General features: G+C 41.1%; 1 protein-coding gene across 8 annotated transcripts in view; it reads right to left on the bottom strand.

Moving 5' to 3' along the window:
• The window catches only part of CSDE1 (cold shock domain containing E1), a 71,289-nt gene that overhangs the window by 37,315 nt on the left and 15,885 nt on the right, over positions 1-18,089 (bottom strand). For 5 of the 8 annotated variants that reach the window (XM_089685418.1, XM_089685425.1, XM_089685419.1 and 2 more), the window contains 5 exons: positions 13,698-13,829; positions 7,414-7,609; positions 4,263-4,372; positions 1,982-2,074; positions 1,284-1,381 (listed from right to left, as the gene is read on the bottom strand). In XM_089685418.1, coding sequence (XP_089541544.1) covers positions 1,284-1,381; positions 1,982-2,074; positions 4,263-4,372; positions 7,414-7,609; positions 13,698-13,829 — 629 coding nt within the window. The remainder of the gene's footprint in view (positions 1-1,283; positions 1,382-1,981; positions 2,075-4,262; positions 4,373-7,413; positions 7,610-13,697; positions 13,830-18,089) is intronic. The other 3 variants (XM_089685422.1, XM_089685426.1, XM_089685421.1) reach the window with 2 other exon arrangements.

Raw genomic sequence — 18,089 nt, 5'->3', positions numbered from 1 at the left:
AAATTCAGGTACCCGTTCCCCTCCCTCCCCAAAGGTCTGCAGTCTCTGGTCATCCCCTGTCCTGCGTCCGCAGTCTCTGGTCATCCCCTGTCCTGCGTCCGCAGTCTCTGGTCATCCCCTGTCCTGCGTCCGCAGTCCATTGGTTCAGAATATTTTTTTTCTTGTTTTTCTCCTCAAAAAAAGGCGCGTCTTATGGAACGAAAAATACGGTAAATAAAAAGAAGAGCAGTAATTACATTTAAAAACCGGCACCATAATGGAAAAAAAACGGCGTGGGTTCCCCCTATCCACACCAAGCCCTTCGGGTCTGGAATGGATTTTGAGGGGAAAATTAAAAAAAAAAAAATTAATAATAAATATGGCGTGGGGGTCCATACCAGCCCCTTATCCAAGCATTCAGCCCAGCAGGTCAGGAAACTGGGTGAAGGGGGACAAGCGAGCACCCCCCCCCCCCCCCCGAGCTATACCAGGCCACATGCCCTCATGCTCATCTACTGCAGGTAACATTCTTTTAATAAAGGATTTATGAAGGACTGTGTCGTGTCTTTTTTCACACTACACTGTTTTTTTGTGAATGAGTAGGGGTAGCCTCCCCGCCCCAAAGCACCCCCCATGTGTGGGGGGGGCTCGCTCATCCCCCCCTTTCCTGACCTGTCGGGCTGCATGCTGGGATAAGGGTCTGGCATGGATTTTGGGGGTGACCCACTTTTTTTTTTTAATCTATACACATGGAGCCAATTAGCTGACATCATTTGGATTATTACAACCCCTTTTATAACTAGAGGTCTTTGAAGCCTAGATGCCAAGACCAAAATTTACTAGTGTCAGTATGTGTCTGTTAACTTGACAACCATAACTAAAAAAGGCAGACCACCATCTTTAGTCTGATGTGGTCTGTGAAAACTGAAAAGGGTTGTTAGTAAATAAACCTTACAGCATATGCTATCACCATGTCTGAACTGTCATAGTGACCACATTATATGGAACCACGAAACATATCATTAGCAGAGATAAAGTGTGTCAGACAGTGCAGTCTGAAAGCTAGCAATTACATGGGTGACGTTTTGAAGGTACAGTCAAAATTTCACTACTTACTGTATTGAAAATCGATTGATGGTATCTGGATTGTTTTGTTTGAATGTAATGCGAAGTCGGTTTGCACCAACTGCCATTATCTCAGCAATTTAGGGAAGAATAAACATGTTGTGGGAACTAGAATACTTTCCACTCAAAAGCATCAAGTATTTCAAAAGAGCAGCACAAAGATTTAAGTTGCAACTTACTGCTTGTTTGTTTCAATAATAAAATTAATTTTATCTCCAGTTTCAAGCTGAACATTTCCATCGACATCGTCTGGGGTGTAGGTTAAATAAAACACCTCCTATTAAGAAAAAAATTAAATCAAGTTAAAGCTTTTCATAAATTGAAACATCTAGAGCCTGCATAAATTTCAACTTCTGAAACCTAACTATGGGCTCTAAGAACACCATTAGGTGGCTTAGTTACCAACGTGGTGGCTCTACCATGGTCCAAATTGTTCCAGCCCCATCCTATAAGCCATGCAGTTTAGCAGACAAACAATTAGTAGTGGGGATATACCCCTGATTTCCCCAGCAATTGAGAACAAAAGAAAAAAATTAAAACTCAACCTATAATTTATAGAGAACAAAAAAAAAAAAATAGCAAAAAGTTCAGCATTGAGTAAATTAAGCAGAATGCTGTCAAACATATATAGGATTACTTGGGGGTAAACATGGAGATAACCAGGCAGTCTAAAAAAAGGATGAAAAGAGCACAAATAGACCTCAATCCCATCCAACCCAAAATGTCTTAGCCCAGTGAGTAGGCATGCAACACAAAACTACTATAGTAAACAATGGTGCCACCCTGCTGGTTAAGCAGAGAGACGTGTGTGTGAGAATCACAAAACAGGCCAAAGAGAATTACAAATTTCACAGGTAAAAAAGTAATTCTTAATTACCCCATTGCGTTCGTAACACACACTCCCTGAGGGACTCTGACCCGGAGCAGCTGGAGACTTGCTCTCCAAATTCTGAGGCACAGCGCAAACAACCTGGGAACAAAAGTAGGCCAATACTAAGCAGACTGCACTGTACATTAAAACAAACATTGAATTAAGAATGTAGTAGGTTAAGGTAGTTAGCAACCTAAATTGAAACATTTCTCATGTACAGGGATTATCTGCTATTTAAGTCAAAAATTAAAATGATGCAAACCACCATGATGTAAAAATAGTACAGCACAACTTGAACACAAGTAGGTGGAACGTGGCACGAGGCTACCTGTCCATAGAAATATCTGTCACCTATCCCAACAGTTAAAGCATAGCTCTGAACAACAAATAGGGAATTCCCGTACTCTACTACCTCAATTGTACAGTGAAGTACACAAATACAAAGCATCCACTTATACTATCCCTGGGGATATAGAGATAGAGAGATATATATATATATATATATATATATATATATATATATATATATATTAAAAATAAAACCATACCATGGTCTATAATAAACAGACCTAAAAGCTTAAAAGCAGGGCTTGACAAATTTGCTTTGAATCTAGGAGTCCGCCAAAAAAAAAAAAAAAAAAAAAGTTTGAAGCCAGGAGGGGGGCAGTGTCACAAAGAGGGCAGCAGGACAGGTCTCACCCGTGGCTCCTCCAGATGGTGTCAATGGAGAGAATCTGGTGCCAGGAAGGGTAGCCTTGTTGTTGTGGGTTGTGAGGTGGGGGAGGGAAGGGGGGAGGGAAGGGGGCAGGGACTGGGACTGTCTGCTGTGACACAGGGGGCAGGACTTGGTGAGCTCGCTGACTCCGGTCCAGTTGAAGGCGGCAATGACAGGATCCGGCGTGCGGCCGCCCACCCTCCGAGCACTCGTCCAGTGGTGTGGATGGGGTAATCAGTGTGGGAGGACACATCCTCTGCTCAGTGGGCTCTCCGGTGGGGGTGGACGGGCATACGATGGAGTGGACTACACTGGGCTGGACTCCATTCTGTTGAGAGAGAAGCCGGCCCAGGATGCGGGGCCAGGGCGTAGTTTATGGTTGCCATAGCGACCTGCTGCTCAGGTATTGTCAAGCCCTGGCTTTAAGTATTTCTGAACCTTGTAATACAATTTATTCAGTTAAGAATAGAAATGAAAGGCAAAAAAAACTGTTGTGCAAAATATTACACACACATATAAACAGTTTTTGTTTTTCTTTTAAAAGTGATTACATAGTGGCCAGCACCACCTGCCTGGAGTGTCAATGTTCTCCCTGTGCCTACGCGTTTCCTATAGGTACTCCAGTTTCCTCCCACACTCCAAGACATGATGGTAGGTTAACTGGTTTCTGTCTAAATTGGCCCTAGTATGTGTATATGTGAATTAATAAACAGTCTCTGATCTCAGCTGCATAAGGGGAGGGGTGTTGGGGTTCAGGCTGAAATAGGAAAGCAAGGGTCTGGCAGGAACACTAGGAACTGTATTTCAAATAAAAGGAAAGAAGAGGATCCTTTTTAAAAGCAGAAGTACATGGAGCAGCAGGCACATATCAGAATATATATACACACACACACATATACTAACACACACACAAGGCCCAACCTCCCTATTGATCAAGAGGCTGTTCAGATTAAAGGACCAGGATGCTTGAGAAAAATCCAAAACTATCTTTAAAGTGTAGCTAAAACCAGGACACTACATTCACTATATTTGATCTCCCACAGTACACAGAACATGGAAATGAAATTATGTTAGTAAATAATTTGCTAAATACCTTTCTCATCAGCAGTTAAGAACAGTATTGTGGCTTCTATCAATGTCCAGCAGAGCACTGGTTAAAGCTTGTAGGAGGAGTGTTCATTCATTCTCTATGAGAGTGCAGGACCCCTGATCCTGTCTGGACAGTGCTGACTGGTCCTGTGCCTATCACATGCACTCTCCCAAGAGGGGGGGGGGGGGGGTGGGTGAGGGAGGGAACCTCCTCTAGCAATACCCACCAAAACGGAGCATGTGCTGCTTGCCTCTAAAGCTCTGTTCTATCAGGAAATGAGTCAGGGACAGTGGAAGAAGAGGAGCATCAGAAAAGACAGGATCAAACATCCTTTTTACACTGTGCAGAGGATTAACCCCCTTAAGTTCCACAGTGAGTATAACCAGCATGCTTTACTGCACATACAGATTGAATTTACTGCTGTGGGTTTAGGTTAATTTACACCAAGGCAAGCATTCCAAATGTACATCGAAAACACAAACCTGTCCATTTATTCTCTCTTCTGGCAAGATTTCAGTCTTTATTTTTACCAGTTTGACAGCGATTGGTTTGCCAGTACGTCTGTCTGATGACACCTCAAACTCCACATCATCTGTAATGGAAGGAGAATGAGCAGTCAGAATCCACTTGGCTGATACTTATCACACACACACACAGCAAGATGCAATTTCCAATAGTCTCTTCTTTAACAGTAAACAAATGTGCCAAACTGTGAACATTTTGCATTATAGAAAGATCAAAGCACACACCCTGCATATACAATAGTTCTACTTTTCATCATGGCTTTAAATCTTTATCATTGCCCTGCAAACTCAAAACTAGGTTTTTAGTATCCTCTCCATTTTGGAACCAATACCAAGCAAGGGAATCTACAGGTGTCAATGATAAAATTAATGACACTCCGAAGATAGCAAAACACGGTGCAGTTGCCAGAAATCGCATCAGATGAGAACACCCATGCAATGTGATTCAGGTGCAAATTTAAAAAGGGGGTCCTACACCTTTTTGGTGCAGCTGCGATTTGAGCCAAAGTGTATGACTCAAATCGCACAGCACAGACATTCGCATGCAATTCGCACAGGAATGCGGTGCAATTCCTGTGAAAATTACACGCGGTGTCCTGCCTCCCAAAATGTGAACCCCGGCTGAGCTTTATGGGAATTTCTCCATCTATGCTAAAAGTCTACCTTCCTGGAGAAAACATTACCAGTTCACCAAACCGAATTGTTGCCTGTAATTGCAACATTACAAGTATCTAAATACCAAAACATATTACCAGTCTTTAGACGTGGTAGCTGCATTCAGGCATTTTCAAATGCCCCCTCCCCCCACCTGGTAATGCTGTGACCACCACCAGACTGGACTTCAAACAGGTCTGCCTTTGTTAAGTGATATTCAACCCAAACATAGTTTATTTTTTTTAGTCTTTGTCATTCTGTTTTCACCTATTGATCTGGCCAGCAACAACTCCTGCATTAAGAGTGCCCCTACTCTGGATGAAGGAGCACAGGAGGCACCTTGGGACAGCAGCATTGTCAGTCTGCCGGGAGGATAGTGTTAGATGTACTAGTAGATTTAAGTGTACTAACAAATTAAAGCTAAAATTCCATCTCCACTCATCAAATCAGTAACAGCAAACTGTTTTGTTCTGTATCGGAGAAAGGTTTTACATAAACAGAAGCTGATCAATGTAAAGCAGCTCTGTCAGTGGTAAATGGTTTGTCTCATTTCTGCTACATATGCAGCGAGTTCTTGAATGTGTATGGGAACAATGCAACAAAATAAAAAAGTGTTATCCAAATATAGCTGCAAAAGTGGAAAGGTACTTTGTTAATCTAAACTCAGTGATAAAAATATTACAGCTTACCAGTCCCCTAGATGCAGTGGCCAATAGGTCTTCATTTTTCAGGCTCAATTTTTTATATGGCAATTGTGCCAGTAACAAGTTCCAGCCTAGTGTGACAACACTATGCAAGGCTGTCATCCTAGACAGGTGATGAGTTAGAAACTCCTCACAAACTTCTCCATACATGAGGGAGGAAGAGGTGCTGTAGTGCCAACACACTTTGTTAATATGGTTTGACAAAAAGAATGTGCTGGCCTAGAAACTACATTAGGTCATATTAAGCGTTGCAATAAAAATATCCAAAAGTGTGCAAATAGGTATTAAAGTGACTAACATTTATCCAAAAATCAAATATCATACATTACTCAAAACATGTTGCACACAAATAAACCTTGAAAAAAAAAAAAAATATTCACATAAAGTCGAAAAGTATACCAAAGTGAAGAAAATGAAACCCCAGTAGTGCAAGATCATGCCACTTGTCGATTGACCAATCCGCAATGTACGGTGGACGGGGGGCAGCTACAGGCAAAGCAATGTACTTGTATGTCGCTCTGGCTGTATTAACACAAGGGGGCGCACACCACACCCCTCACTGCTGTGTCCACCAGACACAGTGTAATGAAGATCCTGGTAATCATGTGATAGCAGGGCTGTTATGAATCTGATTCATAATAGGTCTGCTTCTCTTCCAGCGTAATGATCTTCCAAAAAAAAAAAAAACAACAAAATCCCCACTCACCCAAATCCCCCCACCCCCCCAAAAAATAGGGTCTAACCTTCAACATGGGTATTACAAAGAATGAATTGTGGTCATATTCATCATATGCCCGTGTTCTCTGCTGTTGTATATATACCCAACAAGGACCAGCAATGTACTGCTACATCGCTGGAAAAAGAGTGGTTATAACGGGATGCCGCCTGCAGCTACAGGCATCATCCTGGTATGTTTTTTTTTTCCTCCAGCTGGTGGTCAGCTTTCATGTTCAAGCAATCTTTAGCAGCTAATTAGCTGCTGCATAATTTTTACAAAGTAGCGGGAAAGGACGCTTCCTCCCCCCCCCACTCCCTTCCACGGTTGTCTTGGGCTTTCCGTCCCACAGGGGAGTCAGAGAATGCAGCCGTCAGTTTCATTGGCTGACCATAGAGCCGATAGGAGACCAAAATGGCTCCGGTCATCACTATGGCCGCTCAGCCATAGTTAATACTGAGCACATTTTTTGAGATAAGACTGCAGAGTACACACGCTTTCTGTTCAGGAAGTTTCTCTTATTTTTTGCAAAAATAAAATGCTTTCAGTTGTATATTTAACAAATCAAACCTAGGCGGTGAAACATTTGTGACTGGTCATACACAGCTTGAATGCCTGCTAAATTGCCCAAAATTGGGGCCAGTGTTGGTCCTGTAGGCACTAATTAACTTGATTTGAAGACTGAAAGAAAATTGAAGGCTGAACAATGACTGCATCCAATTAGATGCAGCCACTGTTTGGGTATTCACGCAGCTGTGGGTGTTGGGGCTGTTACACAATACAGGTGGCAGGGGAGATTCCTTCATCCACATTGTTTGATTCCATCAGCAATGGAGGGGGGGGGAATGAGAATATAGGTTGATTCCTCTCATTCAGTCCACAGGGCTAAAATAATAAAAATCCAAGTATGTATGGCTAGCCCTAGGATTTGCATATACTTTTAGAACAGGGGAGTGGAGAGGGCAGGACTATAGTACCTCTAAAAGAGCAAAGCACAGCCAAAACAGTAGCTTTCCAAATTTCTACCATTTCTTACCTCCTACTTTCAATTCTTGCAAGTTTCCATTGTACTGAGAGCAGTGAAAGAAGAGTCTGGCCTGGCGTTCTGAACACTGAATAAATCCATAGGATGTAAGCAATTTTTCAATTATGCCAGTTTCGCGCAATGCAGACGTACCATTCGGGTACCCATTATGTCCATTGTTGTGGAGAAGATTTGGGTCAAAGCTCATCTAGTTTAAAAAACAGTTATACATATTTAGCTACAACATAAGGGGAAACAAAAAAAAAAAAAAAAAAAAAGAAGACAAAATAATTATGTTAAATGGCACAATACCACAGCTTGTTCAGTTGTAACAAAAGCAAAAATGTGAACTTATGAATTACAAAAAGCATAACGTACAAATAAGTGAACACGCAAAACAAAATGTTAGAAATAGGGGAAGTTAAAGAGTTGACTAGTAAAATAAAGAACAACTTAAAATCTCGGTTTTGTATAAGGCAATACAAGATTCCTTCCCACAATTTGACATACTAACTTCCTATTGTGAAGGAAAAACAGGTTGCGTCCAAATCTGTTCTAAAAGCCAGGGTCAGATAACCAGGCAACAGTTTCTGGTCTTCATAATATCTGCAAACTTGCATTATACCAACTACATCAGATAATCAGGTGACTAATGAACACTTAAATGAACTTTAGAACAGCTGCCATTCATAACACTGGTTACTTTATGTACTTCAGCTTCAACTACCGCTATCAAATCAGAGCACCTAATTGCTACTTCTGGTTAGTCATTTTGGAAGGTATACACAATGAAATGCTCAAACCAGAAAGTTGGATAAAATACATTTTTTTTTTTTTTGGTCAAGTCATTAGGAAGTTAGATGGGATACAGAATTTAAAGAATAGTTCATTTCAACTAACAGCACGCCTCAGTTATGTAGTGCCAAATGCAAGACCATAAACACAGGAGTTGGGATTGTGTCCTTAATGAACATCCAAAAAGAAATTTTACAGCAAGTACAAAAAAAAAAAAAAAAACACACTTGTTCATTGTGGGGGATACAGACTCCCCTTGATTAACTTAAAATTATTTAATGAGCCACCAAAAATTTATGAGAAAAGAGGGGGGGGGGGGGTTCCCGTTTATGACGACCATCAGGAATTACAGAAAATTGGTGTGTTCTAATGGAGGTGGTGGCTGCTAGGTAAATAAGTACAGCTCAAACTACATCCAGACAATGGAGAAATAATATCCTGATGTACTGGGGTCAGACAGGAACAAAGCATGCCAAAATTACCCTGGAAAGGAAGGAGGCTCAGAACATTAATAATGCCCCTTTTTACATGAATGTTCCGATCTGATCTGCCTGTGAATGAGTGGCTAGTTGCATTCAGAATGAAACCACAAGTGCTGAGACATGATCCTTGATCGTACTCAGCCATTTGTCGATACAGCCATGGTCAGGACACGACCCTAGGAGTTTTCTGGGATGCAAGGTTCTCACCCTACACCAAGTCAAATACTTCTTCCATGTGCAATGGTAGACCTTGCAAATAATGGACTTGCTGGATTTTAAAATTGTGTGGGGGGGTGGGTGGAATAAGCAAGTTGGATAGTCCCCTGTCCCTCAAGACCTGGGTGTCAACAGCCATGCCAATAAAGCCAGTGACCGTTAAGGACGGTAAACAGATTTTTGGGACAGAAGAACCAGTAGATCTGGAAGGTCACATAGGGATTCTGCCAGAATGTGGTCTGGTCAGAGAACCAAATCCACCTAGACCAGCGCAGCATTTGAGGATCACTGGAATGCCGTCCCAATTCAACCCTGAGAAGCAATCAGCATTTCAGGGGAGGAAAGGCAAAGATTAGGTTGCATTGATCCCACTGAGCAACCACTATTTCCGTCAGAGGATTTCTGCACCTGGAGACAAGTTTGTCCAGTTTTGTTGAAGACTTTGAATTCCAGGAGGTCCACATATGGTGTCTTCCACCTGTGAGAAAGGTTCTGGAAAATTGGACAGAGACAGCTTGGCTCTGTGTCAGGGGAATCAGAGACTGAACCAACCTGTCCCACTATGACAAGATGTTGATTTGAAGATCTGGATGAAATAGGGCATTGCCTTGAAAAAGGCTTCCATCAGCCCCATGAGACGCATGCAAAAAACGGAGTTGGTGGACTCTTGGAATTTAGATTCAGAAAACAGTGACCTTTTTCTTGTGGCACACAAGCTGTGTCCTGTATTAGACGCATACTCCAAGCAATAAGTCTGTACCAATGCAGACTTCTGAAGGATCAGGTTCCAAACAAGCCTGGACAGTCTGAACCTTCTGAGCCCCATTGTTGTCAAAACCTAAGCATATTTTACCCTTAACAGTAGAATGCCTAGATATCCATATAATGGGACATGGGTTAGCTGGGATCACAACAAGCCAGGCACAGGGGCAGAAACCTTGGTGAATAAAAATAGGTGTGGCAGACAGACTGAATGACATGGCTATGAACAGGAATTTCTGAGGACCGACAGCAAAATGCAGATACCATTGATACTAGGGACATGCAAACCACTTCTGGCATCTACAGAGTTCATAAAGTCTACCTGATGAAGGAAGGCTTATAGCAGACCTGGTGGAATCAATGCTGAACCTTTGAGACTGAGTGAAGGAATAAAAGGCCTCGAGATCAAATATGGGCCACATGCCCCCTTTTGGTTTTGGAACTGTAAAAAGGCTAGAATGAAATCTAAAACCTTTCCACCACAGGAACCAGGGCAAGAAATCCTATTCAGAACAAAGACAATGAAAATTGAAAAGTAGGAAATATGAAGGGGGGGGGGGGGGGCGGGAAGACTAACTTGAGCCAGTTCAGACCACCTGTCGTACTCTGGGAAACTGAGATGCTGTCTGTCTAAATATTTCCAAAGGCTAACAGACATCCACCCTTTTCAAGAATGAAGGGGTGCTCTCACTTTTCAGGAGGACCAGTTTGCAGATCTGGGAGGATGTAGGTGCCCAAGTTTTGCAGTAAATCTGGTCTCCTGGCTGCGGTTTGGCCTCAGGGGATGCAGCTTGGGAAAACTGAAAGAACTCTGTCTCAGATGAAGGGCAAGTCTTCTTGAGGCCTAGCATTTTTTTGATTAGGTAGAGGAGTACTCTTACTCCTAGTATTCTGAAGGAGTCCAAGGCAACTCTAAAAAGGGAGGTTCAGCCGTAAAGGGCATGCACAGCATAGTGCTTTTGACATGCCTGTTCCGCAGCCCAGAATCTCATTACAAGAGTTCGTTGTATTTGCACAGCAAGCTCATATGGAAAATAGGATGGTGACGTTCTCTAAACAGTATTGCAGGGTTGTTAGCAAGAACTAAGCACTCCATGAATTTAGTTCTTTCCTTGACGTTTGACACACTAAGGTCACAGCTATGGCAAGTTGTAATGCAGGGCCTACCTGGAAAAACAAGGTTTTGTAGTCTATTAGACATTCATCTATAAAGATCCTAAATACTGGTACATACAGGGTTCAGGGACAGGGTACAGGGATCATCAGAGCTTTAAGACCGGACACTGCCGGATCAACTGCAAAACAATACACTTATGAATAAAGGCCTTCTCAAACATAGAACCGAAAAATACTTGAGTGGTGTAACAGTGTATAAGGACTTTTCTAGTCTGTGTAGAGATGAGCTGAAAATTGGTCCCCTCTCCCCATGGATATCAGTATAGCAACAGCACTAGTGGCAACTCCATCTAAGTTGGCATGCAATGCATTAAGAGCTGAAACGCCTGGACTTTAGATGGATGCCTGAAACTCCTCAGAACAACTTCATCCAACAAATATTTGAGACAAAAGGCAAACATTTAACTAGGTTCAGACACACCTCTCTAGGGGATATTTTTCACAGCTTCTTCTGAGAGCTGGTCTTTGTATACCTATACAGGAGTGACCTCATCCTACACTGACAAATCAAGACAGCCAATCATTACAGCGTACAAGGAACATGCCAGAATGCAAACTGAAGTGTGCAAGTGCAGTTCAGTGTACATTCTACACTGGATTGCAAACAGGCATGTAAGTATTTTACTGCAGAAGAGACATTGTATTTCTCTTCTGCAATAAAGAGCCTGCCTGTTGCTTCTCCCCCTCCTCCACTTTACCCAGATAAAGCCTCCCCAACCAAATTCTCAGGGACAAATAAGGCTGCAAGTGGATCAGATAATTCTGCAGAAGATGTTGAGGTAATGATGATGAGGTCCTCTGCATTCTGAGTTAGCAATTGAAATTTTTACCATAAAATCTTGCATAACTATTCCTCCCAAGTTAAAACCAAGGTGGTCATACCAAAGAGAGGGCTCTGAGGTAGTGGTGCACTGAAATTAAAATTCTAGTGCCAAAACTGAAAATTCAGGATGCACTTGGCCGAAAATCGAAACCAAAAATGGACAGTTTTTAAAAATTAATATTTTTCAAACGCAAATTTTGTTTTGTTAAAAAAAAAAAAAAAAAAAAAAACACACTCTAGTGCTAGAATTATTGCTCGTGCTCTGATGTTCGTGGTGATACCTCACATGTGTGGTTTGAACACTGGTTACATATGTGCACGTAGCCTCCGTATATGTTCACCACTATGTGTGAGCACAGGGGAAATTTAAAAAAAAGTTTTAATCACTTTTATTCCTATCACAAGAAATGCATGCATCCCCTGTGATGCCAATAAGTAGTGACAGGTCTTTAAGGAGAGATATGGGGTCAATAAAACCCCACATCTCTCCTCCACAATGTAAAGGCATAAAAAAAAAAAAAAATAAAAAAAAAAAAAAGCCTAGTTTACAAAAGGAACCGTAATAGGAAGTGGCATCGCTCTGGTCGGGCATAGAGATAAGTGGAGGCCATCTTTCCTTCACTTATCTCTATGCCCAGTGCTGGGATCATTCAGTGGTTTCTCAGGTAAGGCTGAGAACTACCGAGCGGTGGGCAGGCAGCGGAGGGGTTATTTTCGGCACTTATTTTCATATCAGCCAATAGGGGTGATTTTGGCCGAAACATTTCAGCCACCAAAATTTTGGTGCATCCCTACTCTGAGGAACACCAGTTGTCAAATAGGTGACAACAATCCCAGTTGCCTTAATTGGGAACATTGCAGGTTGCACAAAAACACACAAACAAAAAAAACTACCCTTGCAGGGAGGTAAGGGTTAGCAACTTGTCAGGTTTTCATTGCAGTTATCTTTGCACATCCTCCTATCCTGGTTACCACACACAGGAAGTGAAGAGAATCTCTTGAATGGGAATATAGACATAATTAATAAAATTTAAAAGTAGAACTACAGGCAAAACTTAGTTTGTCATTTTGGATAGAGTAAGGCAGGGTCATAACCCTTCAGTTTATTTTTACCATTTGTGTCCCATTGGGGAAAATCCCCTTCACTTCCTGTCCCATAGCCAAAACAGGAAGTGAGAGGAAATCCTTCAAATTAAGGGAATCCCTATAGGATCCTCAGGTCACTAGAGCTAGTGTCCCTATTGGAAGAATTTCCCTCCATTACTTTCTTAGATAACCCAAAAAGATTTTTTTACTTTCAAACATAATGGCAAACAGAACAAATAAAAGGGTGAATCTCCCTAACGAGGGGCAAAGACAAAAAAAAATAAAAATCTGACAAGTGTTCAAATCCATCACCATCCTTTAGAAAACTAAAAAGGTTTTGACTTTAGTTGTACTTTAATTCACCAAACACTCTTCTCCCCAAAGATCCAGTCTGTGGGTAATCCTGCTCCATTATCACATATAATGCAGGGATATTAACCTTGCTTTGTGGAGGAGGTAGAAGTGTAACAAAGATAGGGAGCACCAGAAAGGAGGTTTTGATGGACCATTTACACTGCCGCTAAAACCTTACTAGACTGGGCAATAAGGCAACTATGAGACATTCATTCACCCCCAGACTAAAAAGTGAACCTTTCCCCCTTTTTCTAAAAACATCAGCAAGCATCACTGCATACTAATGTGACATCATAAAAATTAAAGACAACATAACACAACTGTATGATCAGTGAGAATAGAGGTCATTGCCACCCAGATTTGCATGAATACAAGATCTAAATTTCCTGTCAACTGAAATATGCACCCCCCCCCCCCAACCTTAAGCAAGTTAGTCATGCAGCACTGCCTATTGCTAAATCCTAATACATACCAAGTTTTCATACCACAATACAGGAACAGAAAAAACACATGATTAAGCTTAGTGTGTTATAGACAAACCGTGCACACATCTTCTAGCTCTGCAAAGCCATGCTGTGTGCTTATAACATGGCCCAACTTACAGATCTCTGGTACAAAGGGGTCCTCTTCTGCTTTTTAGACCCGCAAGAATTGGAGGTATGAGTAATGGGGATTGCAGCAGATGTGGTGAGGGGTTCTGATGACAGAGTATAGAGTTTCTCCATCACATACAGCTGTGATAAACAATCACATATGTAAATGAGAAGGCAGCACCAGGTTAAAAAAAAATATATATATATATGCCCTAGACAAGTTTTTGTATATAATATACCTGGCAAAACATGACAATATCTAAAGCTAATTAAATGAACTATCACAGATCAAAACTGCTGCAATGGAACCAGCCATTCCCCATTCATGCCAAATACCACTTCAAGGCCAACCAAAGTGTCAAAGATATGGACTAGCACACAAGTCTTGGAATAGTGCCATTATCAGTGCCCACTCACAACAAGCATGAAGGAAAGTATTGTTAAAAAGTAATATCACCAAAATTTTTAAATCCTTTCAAATTTCTCTGGGGGAACAAGCGCATGGAGCATTTGCTCCTATTCTGAACAGTGGCTGCACTGTGCACTAAAACAAAAAAAAAAGAAGAAAAGAAAAAAAAACAGAAAAGAAACGGAAAAACTGAAAAAAAAAAAAAAAAAAAAAAAAAAAAAAAAAAAAAAAAAAAAAAAAAAAAAAAAAAATCGGAAAAAAAACAAACGAAAAAAAACACAAACTAAAACTAAAAAAAACAAAAAACAAAAACCAAAAAAAAACCAATTTGCTGGTTGAAGCTCCACAAGGATATGGCCCAATTTATGGCCATTCCCTTAGAGGGTACAGGTCGCGGAGCTGGATCTCTAGATTGTATGTGGATCCCCCCAACCTGCAGAAATGTAATTTCTTTTGGCTTGTCAAGTGTGAACAAAACAGGGGTTTAATTATATAGAAAAACAATAAACAGAACACTTGTAAAAAGGGTTACTGCTGTCTACTGATTGGGAAAAGAGTGATTACATTAAGCCCTTCACATGAGAGTGATTTTCCAGCAACTTGCAACATTCTGGTGACATGTAAAATCACTGGTCAAGTGAAATCCGATTGGGTGCTGTCTTAATTGCCACAACTTGAGTCGCTGCAACGAAAAATAAATAAATAAATAAAAGCACTACATTTGGGAGATTCGTGTGTGGCATGGCTTCCATAGGCTTGAATATAAAAATCACCAGCAAGCTGTACATTTATCCTATACTGTTGTCCATGCTGGCTCAGCAAATATTAATAGATCATAAAAGGGCAAATGCTGTATGTGCACTTGGTTTCCTGTAGAAATCCGACAGATTTAAAAATTGTAGTAACACTTTCTTTAAATGTACTTGTTACACGCTGTTGTGCTAAGAAACCAAAAAGGTGCTCCATCTTGCCAGATAAACAGTTATAATAAACAGCAGTTACCATCTTCATGTAAAGAGGTCAAGCGATAGGCTCCCCTCCTCCAGCCAGACAATTTTTACTCCCATAAACTTACTGTCCTGGCAAATCACCAGAACAAAAAACAAACAAGGAAGGAGTGTTAATTAACCCAGTGCGGACATACTGCAATAAATGTTTTTCAAGATCTATCTACACACTATTGTTGGGCAAGGGTTTACCTAAACATTTAATGCCATTTAAAATCATATCAGATAGGCCCTTGCCGTAAGCCTCAGTTCACACAGGTACATTTTAGAATGCATTGATTCCCATGAAATTTAAAATAAAATTGTGTTCTATTGTGGCTGTTCACTGCACATGTATGAACCCAGGCTTACTAGAAACTGATAAATCTTAAGAAAATTGTACAATCTGGTTACAACGCATATGGCCAAAATGACATTAACAGTAGAAAAAAATATTTTTACACAAATATGACTAGACAGCATTTTGTGATCAAGTTTCCATGATGTTTTGGTAAACAGGTTTCCAGATGGTGGACATTAGATTAATGTATGTATTACTGCAGCAGACATGCACAAAAATGTAGAGGTGTAATCAGTCTGTGGAAAGTTTCTTCAGCTGAAGAATAGTTAGCAGGATATAGCAAAGTAACATTATAGTTTCAACACTAAACATAGCCTTATTCTTTTGCATCTAATGTTAACCATTCATTCAAAAGTAGAATATTAAAGTGAAACTACACTGTACCTGAGCACCATAAACCAAAAGCGCTATTTAATTCATTTTTGCTATTCAAAAGAAACCTCTCCCATCCAGTCATGCCTCCATGCTTTATTTTGCTGAAATCACTTTGAAAAACACCCCCTTTGCAAATCTGGCTGTGCCCGTCTTAAGGCCAGATTAATGTAGCATTTACTTCCTGGAATCCATCAGCCCTTAGTTCAGGCAAACAAGCATGAAGGTGTGCTTAGCTGAGAAAACCCCTCCTTCAGACTCCTGGGATGTAGGACATTTGGCTAGACATAGCAACTAGGAAGTGACTAAAGAAATGTGGAGAGAAAAAAAAAAAAAAACCACAACAAACATCTTTCCTATTAACTAATGCTAGCAGCATAAGGATTCAAAATAGTCAATGTTGATTGAGAGAATGAAGTTCCACTTTAAAGACTGGCATATCATTTCCATTCCTAGGTTTTCGACATTAATGATATCAAACAAAATCTTTGATAAAAGCAAAATGTACACAGATTGTAAACATACTGAAAGATTGTCTTAAAACCCTGAAGTACAAAGTTTATGACTCTGCAGTTTTTAATTTAGTAGTAATTTTTATTGTAGATTACTATTTTCATGTATCTGTTCAAATCAAACCAACCCATACACAAGAATGCTTGTGCCAGCACCCCCTACCCCAACCCAGCTCATCAATACTTTACCAGTGCTCTCTCGCTGCTCCTCCCTCTTAATACCCGGTGATAACTGGCATGACGGAACACGCGACCTTCCCGTCACAGTACTCTGGTCTAGCAACCTATTGCGGAGCCTCACTGTCACAAGGAGTCCTATAAAGTGCCGTCACTGCTTAACATCAAACCAACGCTAGTGCTGGCTGCGACAAGAGAAGCTCCTTTAACCACTTGTCTACCGGTCACTTTTACCCCCTTCCTGCCCAGGTCAATTTTCAGCTTTCAGCACTGTCGCACTTTGAATGACAAATTGTGTGGTCATGCAACATTGTACCCCAACAAAACGTTTATCATTTATTTTTGAGACAGAGCTTTCTTTTGGTGGTATTTAATCATCACTGGGGTTTTTATTTTTTGCTAAACAAAAAAAAAAAAAAAAAGTTTGTTTGTTATAAACGTTTGTAAATAAGTAATTTTTCTCCTTCACTGATGTGCACTAGTGAGGCTGCAGTGATTGGCACTGATAGGCATCACTGATGGGCACTGACAGGCGGCACTCCTATGGAACTGTAGACGGCACCAATAAGCAACACTGACTGGCAGCTGATATGTGGAATTGATGTGCACTGACAGGAGACACTGATGGGGCTGCCCTGATCATCAGTGCCCTGATGATCAGTGTAGATGCCCGCTATGAGTAATGCCGATTACTGGCTCTCCTCTTCTCACAAGCTGTCAGCGGGAGGAGAGGACTGCCGATAACCGGCATTTGCCATTTACATGTGATCAGCTGTGATTAGACAGCTGATCACAACAGCTGAATGTCATTGGCTCTTTACAGTGATTGGTGATCCACTGTGTCCCAGGGACACGGCGCAACGCCGATCGCCATGCGCCCATGCACAGATAAGAGTGGGAGGACATCATATGACGTCCTCCCAGAACAAGAGAACTGCTGCCCTCCCATCATTACCTTATATGGCAGGCGGATAAGAAACTCATTAACTTTGACTGGAAGAAAACCTGCCCAAAAAAGATTTAGACAGCATTGTGACCTCTTTACAAACATGCTAGGAAGGACCACAGTTCACCTGTATATTTTGCACCTCTCCTGCAGCTTCCTGATCAATCTCCCACTAATCAAGTTGGCTTGGTTGGTGCTGGAGCAATTTGTTCATAAGGAAGCAAAGCCATGACTCTAACCAAGATTGTCACATCCATAAAGACAATGGAACAAGGCATGTTAAGTCAATAATGAAAAGATCATCTGTAGGGAGTCTACAGGAAATGCTGGTGACTAGTCCTTTTACTTGGCCTAAACGAGAAAGCCAACATGCTCAGGAAGCAATGCATTGTGAATTTGAATGTTGTGAATTTAAATGTAATTTAACACAGAACAGAAAACAAAAAAAAAAAAAACCCACACACCACACTTTAAAAAACAAGAAGATTGATTCTTTAGGCCCCCTACTCGTTTGAAAATGGAGCAGATTCTGATTAACTGCAAGAGACCCAGCAGGCCCATGCATTCAGGGTCAATCATCCACAGGTAGTCTCTGCATGAACTTTTGCATGTGATCGGCCACAAATAGCTGTGGGAGT

The sequence above is a fragment of the Staurois parvus genome, unplaced genomic scaffold (assembly GCF_062004578.1).
Source record: "Staurois parvus isolate SC_StPar_1 unplaced genomic scaffold, SC_StPar_1.0 ptg000375l, whole genome shotgun sequence".
NCBI classification, from domain to species: domain Eukaryota; kingdom Metazoa; phylum Chordata; class Amphibia; order Anura; family Ranidae; genus Staurois; species Staurois parvus.
Note: the sequence above shows the minus strand (reverse complement) of the source record. Positions and strands in the feature narration are given on the sequence as shown.